Here is an 11,294-nt window from a genome sequence, read left to right as displayed (position 1 = left end):
CATTGGGAAAAATGGAGACGCTACAGGTATCAGAAAATTGCGCAATTTTTTATTTTTAGCAGTTTGGAATTTTTTTCACTACTTAAAGAATAGCGTATACATGTTTGGTGGACATCTATGAACTCGTAATGACCTGGAGAATCACAATGGCAAGTCAGTTTTAGCATTTAGTGAACCTAGCAAAAATAGCCAAACAAAAAACAAGTGTGGGATTGCACATTTTTTTTTGCAATTTCATCGCACTTGGAATTTTTCCCGTTTTCTAGTACAAGACATGGTAAAACCAATGATGCTGTTCAAAAGTACAACTCGTCCCGCAAAAAAAAAAGCCCTCACATGGCCATATTGACAGAAAAATATAATGGCTCTGGGAAGGAGGGGAGCGAAAAATGAAAACGCAAGACTCTGGGGGTTAATGTTTAAAAAGGGCCAATGGTTGGTATCACCATAGACGTAGTAACTTAGGGTCACGGGTCATTTCTCCTACATATTGATCGCTGTAAATACAATGGCGAAATAAGATTTATTTATTTTTTTCTGTTTTTCACCATGTGGATTTGTTTTTGCAGTTTTTCTAGTGCGTTTTTATATGTTAAAATGCCTGACATCATTCAAAACCACACCACGTCCAGCAGAAAAACAAGCCTCGAGCGGGTGTGGGACAGAGAAGTGATAGCTCTGGGAAAACACGGTGCAGCAAAGTGACCTGTACACGCGTGCCCGTGAGGTGTCCGTCCTCCTCACAGTGGGCAGCCGCTCAGCTCACCGCCTGACTGACTGGAAGTTTTCCCGCCCTCACATCCTTCAAGTAACCGCTCTCGGCACGGACACGCCCCCTGCTGGCCGCCTCCTCATTGGTGGACAAGGTTTGATTGACAGTTTGCATGTATAGGCGGGTCTCTAACGCCGCTCCACCAATCCGAGAGCGGAGTGTAGTAACCAGGAAGTAACTGCTTGTGGTGACAGCGGTGAGCGGTCTGTACGGGAGGCTGCCGTCACCATGAGCTCCCCGGTAAGTGCCCGAAGTATCCGCCGGTATCATCATCATCTATCCTATTATAGCTACTGGGGGGCAGAGGGAGCCCTCGCCCCGTCCCATGAAGGGCCGCCTCTGTCATAAGGCTGCATTGGGGGGAGAGAGCACGGTAAATTGCGCGCTCCCCCGTCTTCCTGAGACGCTGCTCCCCTGATAACTTTCTGACAGGCTCCGCTCCGTCCCCGGGTGCTGGGGCTCCCCTGGGTCCTAGTGCTCACAGCTGAGTTACCTCATACACTGCCTGGGCCTGACCCTTCACCTGCAGCCCTGGATCACACACTGCCTGGGCCTGACCCGTCCCCTTCACCTGCAGCACTGGATCACACACTGCCTGGGCCTGACCCGTCCCCTTCACCTGCAGCCCTGGATCACACACTGCCTGGGCCTGACCCGTCCCCTTCACCTGCAGCACTGGATCACACACTGCCTGGGCCTGACCCGTCCCCTTCACCTGCAGCACTGGATCACACACTGCCAGGGCCTGACCCGTCCCCTTCACCTGCAGCACTGGATCACACACTGCCTGGGCCTGACCCGTCCCCTTCACCTGCAGCATTGGATCACACACTGCCAGGGCCTGACCCGTCCACTTCACCTGCAGCACTGGATCACACACTGCCAGGGCCTGACCCGTCCCCTTCACCTGCAGCACTGGATCACACACTGCCTGGGCCTGACCCGTCCCCTTCACCTGCAGCACTGGATCACACACTGCCTGGGCCTGACCCGTCCCCTTCACCTGCAGCACTGGATCACACACTGCCAGGGCCTGACCCGTCCCCTTCACCTGCAGCACTGGATCACACACTGCCTGGGCCTGACCCGTCCCCTTCACCTGCTTCACTGGATCACACATTGCCTGGGCCTGACCCGTCCCCTTCACCCGCAGCACTGGATCACACACTGCTTTGGCCTGACCCGTCCCCTTCACCTGCAGCACTGGATCACACACTGCCTGGGCCTGACCCGTCTCCTTCACCTGCAGCACTGGATCACACACTGCCAGGGCCTGACCCGTCCCCTTCACCTGCAGCACTGGATCACACACTGCCTGGGCTTGACCCGTCCCCTTCACCTGCAGCACTGGATCACACACTGCCAGGGCCTGACCCGTCCCCTTCACCTGCAGCACTGGATCACACACTGCCTGGGCCTGACCCGTCCCCTTCACCTGCAGCACTGGATCACACATTGCCTGGGCCTGACCCGTCCCCTTCACCTGCAGCACTGGATCACACACTGCCTGGGCCTGACCCGTCTCCTTCACCTGCAGCACTGGATCACACACTGCCTGGGCCTGACCCGTCCCCTTCACCTGCAGCACTGGATCACACACTGCCTGGGCCTGACCCGTCCCCTTTACCTGCAGCACTGGATCACACATTGCCTGGGCCTGACCCGTCCCCTTCGCCTGCAGCACTGGATCACACACTGCCTGGGCCTGACCCGTCTCCTTCACCTGCAGCACTGGATCACACACTGCCTGGGCCTGACCCGTCCCCTTCACCTACAGCACTGGATCACACACTGCCTGGGCCTGACCCGTCCCCTTCACCTGCAGCACTGGATCACACACTGCCTGGGCCTGACCCGTCCCCTTCACCTGCAGCACTGGATCACACATTGCCTGGGCCTGACCCGTCCCCTTCACCTGCAGCACTGGATCTCACACTGCCTGGGCCTGACCCGTCCCCTTCACCTGCAGCATTGGATCACACACTGCCAGGGCCTGACCCGTCTCCTTCACCTGCAGCACTGGATCACACATTGCCTGGGCCTGACCCGTCCCCTTCACCTGCAGCATTGGATCACACACTGCCTGGGCCTGACCCGTCCCCTTCACCTGCAGCACTGGATCACACACTGCCTGGGCCTGACCCGTCCCCTTCACCTGCAGCATTGGATCACACACTGCCAGGGCCTGACCCGTCCACTTCACCTGCAGCACTGGATCACACACTGCCTGGGCCTGACCCGTCTCCTTCACTTGCAGCACTGGATCACACATTGCCTGGGCCTGACCCTTCACCTGCAGCACTGGATCACACACTGCCTGGGCCTGACCCGTCCCCTTCACCTGCAGCACTGGATCACACACTGCCTGGGCCTGACCCGTCCCCTTCACCTGCAGCACTGGATCACACACTGCCAGGGCCTGACCCGTCCCCTTCACCTGCAGCACTGGATCACACACTGCCTGGGCCTGACCCGTCCCCTTCACCTGCTTCACTGGATCACACACTGCCTGGGCCTGACCCGTCCCCTTCACCTGCAGCACTGGATCACACACTGCCTGGGCCTGACCCGTCCCCTTCACCTGCAGCACTGGATCACACACTGCCTGGGCCTGACCCGTCTCCTTCACCTGCAGCACTGGATCACACACTGCCAGGGCCTGACCCGTACCCTTCACCTGCAGCACTGGATCACACACTGCCTGGGCCTGACCCGTCCCCTTCACCTGCAGCACTGGATCACACACTGCCAGGGCCTGACCCGTCCCCTTCACCTGCAGCACTGGATCACACACTGCCTGGGCCTGACCCTTCACCTGCAGCACTGGATCACACATTGCCTGGGCCTGACCCGTCCCCTTCACCTGCAGCACTGGATCACACACTGCCTGGGCCTGACCCGTCCCCTTCACCTGCAGCATTGGATCACACACTGCCAGGGCCTGACCCGTCTCCTTCACCTGCAGCACTGGATCACACATTGCCTGGGCCTGACCCGTCCCCTTCACCTGCAGCACTGGATCACACACTGCCTGGGCCTGACCCGTCCCCTTCACCTGCAGCACTGGATCACACACTGCCTGGGCCTGACCCGTCCCCTTCACCTGCAGCATTGGATCACACATTGCCTGGGCCTGACCTGGCCCCTTCACCTGCAGCACTGGATCACACATTGCCTGGGCCTGACCCGTCTCCTTCACCTGCAGCACTGGATCACACACTGCCTGGGCCTGACCCGTCTCCTTCACCTGCAGCACTGGATGACACATTGCCTGGGCCTGACCCGGCCCCTTCACCTGCAGCACTGGATCACACATTGCCTGGGCCTGACCCGTCTCCTTCACCTGCAGCACTGGATCACACATTGCCTGGGCCTGACCCGTCCCCTTCACCACTGGATCACACATTGCCTGGGCCTGACCCGTCCACTTCACCTGCAGCACTGGATCACACACTGCCTGGGCCTGACCCGGCCCCTTCACCTGCAGCACTGGATCACACATTGCCTGGGCCTGACCCGGCCCCTTCACCTGCAGCACTGGATCACACATTGCCTGGGCCTGACCCGGCCCCTTCACCTGCAGCACTGGATCACACATTGCCTGGGCCTGACCCGGCCCCTTCACCTGCAGCACTGGATCACACATTGCCTGGGCCTGACCCGTCCCCTTCACCTGCAGCACTGGATCACACATTGCCTGGGTCTGACCCGTCCCCTTCACCTGCAGCACTGGATCACACATTGCCTGGGCCCTCTATAAACTACCCGTAACCTCCATCTAAGGGCGGCCACAATGTATGATGCTAATTACATTCAGGTATGTAATAATCACTGTGGGGGGTATGTGATGAGATCGGGGCAGGGTGGGTGGTGAAGGGAGGACGGGGCAGGGGTCCTTATTATTAGTGTTTATACTACATCACATGTGCTAACAGGGAGGTAAGGGGCTTATTATTCTTACATTCTTACAGCCAGGGGTCTTGGTATAAGCCCAGCTTGTGAGTATAAGAAGCCCCCATACAGTATCCACGGCATGAACTGTGTTATATGTAATACCGTTCTAGTAAGCGACTTATTATAATAAAGCTATTAACGCTCTCCTGGCCGGTGATACCGGCCGCTCATGGTTTGTGTAGTGTCCCAGCCGGGTATGTTCACATGGTCAGTAAACGCTGCGGGTTGGACGCTGTGTACTTCTGCAGCGTTTAGATTCTACAGCAGAGTGGATGATTTCAGGAAATCCCATTCCCACTATGCGTGCATCGGCACCCATGGAGACGGACATGTGCTACGTCCATAGTGCCGCCAATTCCTGAACTTCTGCACATACCCAAAAGCTGCGGCGTTTCAGAGAAAACCTACTAATAGCTGCTGGGGAGCGAGCAGCGCTGTGCACTGGTTCTACAGACAGGTCCCTGGTGGCTTCTCCCCTCCCGCTGACAGTGCGGTGCTGTGCACTAGTCCTACAGACGGGTCACTTGACAGTTCGGTGCTGTGCACTACAGGTCCTTCTCAAAAAATTAGCATATAGTGTTAAATTTCATTATTTACCATAATGTAATGATTACAATTAAACTTTCATATATTATAGATTCATTATCCACCAACTGAAATTTGTCAGGTCTTTTATTGTTTTAATACTGATGATTTTGGCATACAACTCCTGATAACCCAAAAAACCTGTCTCAATAAATTAGCATATCAAGAAAAGGTTCTCTAAACCAGAGGTCCCCAACTCCAGTCCTCAAGGCCTACCAACAGGTCATGTTTTCAGGATTTCCTTTGCATTGCACAGGTGATGCAATTATTACCTGGGCAAGACTAAGGAAATCCTGAAAACATGACATGTTGGTGGGCCTTGAGGACTGGAGTTGGGGACCCCTGCTCTAAACGACCTATTACCCTAATCTTCTGAATCAACTAATTAACTCTAAACACATGCAAAAGATACCTGAGGCTTTTATAAACTCCCTGCCTGGTTCATTACTCAAAACCCCCATCATGGGTAAGACTAGCGACCTGACAGATGTCAAGAAGGCCATCATTGACACCCTCAAGCAAGAGGGTAAGACCCAGAAAGAAATTTCTCAACAAATAGGCTGTTCCCAGAGTGCTGTATCAAGGCACCTCAATGGTAAGTCTGTTGGAAGGAAACAATGTGGCAGAAAACGCTGTACAACGAGAAGAGGAGACCGGACCCTGAGGAAGATTGTGGAGAAGGACCGATTCCAGACCTTGGGGAACCTGAGGAAGCAGTGGACTGAGTCTGGTGTGGAAACATCCAGAGCCACCGTGCACAGGCGTGTGCAGGAAATGGGCTACAGGTGCCGCATTCCCCAGGTAAAGCCACTTTTGAACCATAAACAGCGGCAGAGGCGCCTGACCTGGGCTACAGAGAAGCAGCACTGGACTGTTGCTAAGTGGTCCCAAGTACTTTTTTCTGATGAAAGCAAATTTTGCATGTCATTCGGAAATCAAGGTGCCAGAGTCTGGAAGAAGACTGGGGAGAAGGAAATGCCAAAATGCCTGAAGTCCAGTGTCAAGTACCCACAGTCAGTGATGGTGTGGGGTGCCATGTCAGCTGCTGGTGTTGGTCCACTGTGTTTCATCAAGGGCAGGGTCAATGCAGCTAGCTATCAGGAGATTTTGGAGCACTTCATGCTTCCATCGGCTGAAATGCTTTATGGAGATGAAGATTTCATTTTTCAGCATGACCTGGCACCTGCTCACAGTGCCAAAACCACTGGTAAATGGTTTACTGACCATGGTATTACTGTGCTCAATTGGCCTGCCAACTCTCCTGACCTGAACCCCATAGAGAATCTGTGGGATATTGTGAAGAGAAAGTTGAGAGACGCAAGACCCAACACTCTGGATGAGCTTAAGGCCGCTATTGAAGCATCCTGGGCCTCCATAACATCTCAGCAGTGTCACAGGCTGATTGCCTCCATGCCACGCCGCATTGAAGCAGTCATTTCTGCCAAAGGATTCCCGACCAAGTATTGAGTGCATAACTGAACATTATTATTTGATGGTTTTTTTGTTTGTTATTAAAAAACACTTTTATTTGATTGGATGGGTGAAATATGCTAATTTATTGAGACAGGTTTTTTGGGTTATCAGGAGTTGTATGCCAAAATCATCAGTATTAAAACAATAAAAGACCTGACAAATTTCAGTTGGTGGATAATGAATCTATAATATATGAAAGTTTAATTGTAATCATTACATTATGGTAAATAATGAAATTTAACACTATATGCTAATTTTTTGAGAAGGACCTGTAGTCCTACAGACAGGTCCCTGGTGGCTTCTCCCCTCCCGCTGACAGTGCGGTGCTGTGCACTAGTCCTACAGACGGGTCCCTGGTGGCTTCTCCCCTCCCGCTGACAGTGCGGTGCTGTGCTAGTCCTACAGACAGGTCCCTGGTGGCTTCTCCCCTCCCGCTGACAGTGCGGTGCTGTGCACTAGTCCTACAGATGGGTCCCTGGTGGCTTCTCCCCTCCCGCTGACAGTGCGGTGCTGTGCACTGGTTCTACAGACAGGTTCCTGGCGGCTTCTCCCCTCCCGCTGACAGTGCAGTGCAGTGCTGTGCACTAATCCTACAGATAGGTCCCTGGCAACTTCTCCCCTCCCGCTGACAGTGACTGACAAGTCTCTGTTATACGCGCATGTAGCATGAAACTTGTCAGTCACTGTCAGCGGGAGGGGAGAAGCTGCCAGGGACCTGTCTGTAGGACTAGTGCACATCACCGCACTGTCAGCGGGAGGGGAGAAGCCACCAGGGACCTGTCTATAGAACCAGTGCACAGCACCGCACTGTCAGCGGGAGGGGAGAAGCTGCCAGGGACCTGTCTGTAGGACTATTGCACAGCACTGCACTGTCAGCAGGAGGGGAGAAGCCGCCAGGGAACTGTAGAACCAGTGCACAGTACTGCACTGCCAGCGGCAGGGGAGAAGCTGCCAGCGACCTGTCTGTAGGACTAGTGCACAGCACCGCACAGTCAGCGGGAGGGGAAAAGCCGCCTGGGACCTGTCTGTAGGACTAGTGCACAGCACCGCACTGTCAGTGGGAGGGGAGAAGCCGCCAGGGACCTGTCTGTAGTGCGGTGCTGTGCACTATTCCTGTCAGCGGGAGGGGAGAAGCCGCCAGGGACCTGTCTGTAGGACTAGTGCACAGCACCGCACTGTCAGCGGGAGGGGAGAAGCCGCCAGGGACCTGTCTGTAGGACTAGTGCACAGCACCGCACTGTCAGCGGGAGGGGAGAAGCCGCCTCACGGTCATGTGCCGCGACGTCATCACAGGTCCTGCGCTCATACCAACCCTGGGACCGGAAGCTGCCGCGTGCACCGCACACAGGCACCAGGACTTCAAGGGCCCTTCGGAAGGTGAGTATATGTTTATTTTTTATTTTAAGTCTTTTTTTAACCACGCATATAGTGCCCACATTGCTATATACTGCGTGGGCTCTGTTATATTCTACATCTCTGCTATATACTATGTAGCTGGGCAATATACAATGTGGCTGTGCAATATACTACGTGCTCCGTGTTATATACTACGTAGCTGTGCAATATACTATGTGGCTGTGTCGGTTCTGTTATATACTACGTGGCTCTGTTATATACTACATGGCTATGTAGTATACTACGTGCCTCTACAATGTACTACGTGGCTGTTACACTACGTAGCTGTGCAATACACTACGTAGCTGTGCAGTACACTACGTAGCTGTGCAGTACACTACGTAGCTGTGCAGTACACTACGTAGCTGTGCAGTACACTACGTAGCTGTGCAGTACACTACGTAGCTGTGCAGTACACTACGTAGCTGTGCAGTACACTACGTAGCTGTGCAGTACACTACGTAGCTGTGCAGTACACTACGTAGCTGTGCAGTACACTACGTAGCTGTGCAGTACACTACGTAGCTGTGCAGTACACTACGTAGCTGTGCAGTACACTACGTAGCTGTGCAGTACACTACGTAGCTGTGCAGTACACTACGTAGCTGTGCAGTACACTACGTAGCTGTGCAGTACACTACGTAGCTGTGCAGTACACTACGTAGCTGTGCAGTACACTACGTAGCTGTGCAGTACACTACGTAGCTGTGCAGTACACTACGTAGCTGTGCAGTACACTACGTAGCTGTGCAGTACACTACGTAGCTGTGCAGTACACTACGTAGCTGTGCAGTACACTACGTAGCTGTGCAGTACACTACGTAGCTGTGCAGTACACTACGTAGCTGTGCAGTACACTACGTAGCTGTGCAGTACACTACGTAGCTGTGCAGTACACTACGTAGCTGTGCAGTACACTACGTAGCTGTGCAGTACACTACGTAGCTGTGCAGTACACTACGTAGCTGTGCAGTACACTACGTAGCTGTGCAGTACACTACGTAGCTGTGCAGTACACTACGTAGCTGTGCAGTACACTACGTAGCTGTGCAGTACACTACGTAGCTGTGCAGTACACTACGTAGCTGTGCAGTACACTACGTAGCTGTGCAGTACACTACGTAGCTGTGCAGTACACTACGTAGCTGTGCAGTACACTACGTAGCTGTGCAGTACACTACGTAGCTGTGCAGTACACTACGTAGCTGTGATGTAGTACGTGGCTGTGGAATATACTACGTGGCTGTGGAATATACTACGTGGCTGTGGAATATACTACGTGGCTATGTTATATACTACGTGGCTGTGTTAGATACTACGTCGGTTGTTATATACTACGTCACTGTGCAATATGCAGTATACTACGTCACTGTGCAATATGCAGTATACTACGTGGCTATGTTATATACTACGTGGCTATGTTATATACTACCTGGCTCTGCTATATACTACGTGGCTCTGCTATATACTACCTACATATTCTAGAATACCCGATACTTTAGAATCTGGCCACCATCTAGTAGTATATAATCCCCTTTAAGTGGCGGGTATCCTATCCTATAGTATATAATCCCCCAGTAATGGGGCGAGTATCTATCCTATCTACTATATAATTGTCTAAGGGTCACTTCCGTCTTTCTTTCTCTGCCTGTCTGTCTGTCTGTCACGGATATTCATTGGTCGCGGCCTTTGTCTGTCATGGAAATCCAAGTCGCTGATTGGTCTTGGCTGTTTTGCCGCGACCAATCAGCGACGGGCACAGTCCGGTGGCAATATGGCCGCTCCTTCCTCCCCGCAGTCAGTGCCCCCTCCATACTCCCCTCCAGTCAGCACTCACACAGGGTTAATGGCAGCGTTAACCGACCGCGCTATGCTGCGGTGTAACGCACTCGGTTAACGCTGCTGCTATCCCTGTGTGACCAACATTTTACTATTGATGCTGCCTATGCGGCATCAATAGTAAAAAGATCTAATGTTAAAAAAAAATAAAAAATCGTTATATACTCGCCGTCCGTCGGCCCCTCGGATCCACAACAGGCCTTTCCTGCTCGCGACGCTCCGGTAACCGGTCCATGCTGCGATCTCGCGAGATGATGACGTAGCGGTCTCACGAGACCGCTACGTCATCATCTCGCGATACCGCAATGCACTCTTGAGACCGGAGCGCGTGAGGAGCGTCGGTAAACACTTCCTGGATACGGGGGCCAACGGAAGGTGAGTATATAACTAATTTTTATTTTAATTTTTTTTTTAACAGGGATATGATGCCCACATTGCAATATACTACATGGGCTGTGCAATATGCTACGTGGGCTGTGCAACGTGGCTGTGCTATATACTACGTGGGCTGTGCAATATACTACATGGCTGGGCAATATACTACATACTACGTGGCTTGGCAATATACTACGTGGCTGGGCACTATACTACGTTACTGGGCAATATACTACGTGGGCTGTGCAACGTGGCTGTGCTATCTACTACGTGGGCTGTGCTATCTACTACGTGGGCTGTGCTATCTACTACGTGGGCTGTGCTATCTACTACGTGGACTGTGCTATCTACTACGTGGGCTGTGCTATCTACTACGTGGGCTGTGCTATCTACTACGTGGACATGCATATTCTAGAATACCCGATGCGTTAGAATCGGGCTACCATCTAGTAGTATATAATCCCCCTGTAAGGGGGCGGGTATCCCATCCTATAGTATATAATCCTCCTGTAATGGGGCGGGTATCTTTAGTATACAATCCCCCTATAAGGGGGCGGGTATCTGTCCTATAGTATATAATCCCCCTGTAAGGGGGCGGGTGTCCTATAGTATATAATCCCCCTGTAAGGGGGCGGGTGTCTATTCTATAGTATATAATCCCCCTGTAAGGGGACGGGTATCCTATAGTATATAATCCCCCTGTAAGGGGGCGGGTATCCTATCCTATAGTATATAATCCCCCTATAAGGGAGCAGGTATCTATCCTGTATATACCATTATACAGTATTTCCCCTGTAAAGATATTGATATCATTATGATATAGAATCCCTTTGTAAAGCTAAATTCCACGATGAGTATTTGTTGAGGGGTTTTTTTGTTGCAGATTTTCAGCAATTATTGG

General features: G+C 52.6%; 1 protein-coding gene across 1 annotated transcript in view; it reads left to right on the top strand.

Annotated features, from left to right (window-relative positions):
• The first annotated feature begins 920 nt into the window (after nucleotides 1-920).
• Nucleotides 921-11,294, top strand: part of ZDHHC13 (zinc finger DHHC-type palmitoyltransferase 13) — a 54,621-nt gene continuing 44,247 nt past the window's right edge. Inside the window, exon 1 of the mRNA XM_069739970.1 lies at nucleotides 921-1,012. Coding sequence (XP_069596071.1) covers nucleotides 1,001-1,012 — 12 coding nt within the window. The 5' untranslated portion in view covers nucleotides 921-1,000. The remainder of the gene's footprint in view (nucleotides 1,013-11,294) is intronic.

Source organism: Ranitomeya imitator, chromosome 9 (assembly GCF_032444005.1).
Source record: "Ranitomeya imitator isolate aRanImi1 chromosome 9, aRanImi1.pri, whole genome shotgun sequence".
Taxonomy (NCBI): domain Eukaryota; kingdom Metazoa; phylum Chordata; class Amphibia; order Anura; family Dendrobatidae; genus Ranitomeya; species Ranitomeya imitator.
The sequence above is the reverse complement of the archived record's forward strand: the minus strand, read 5'-3'. Positions and strand labels throughout refer to the sequence as shown.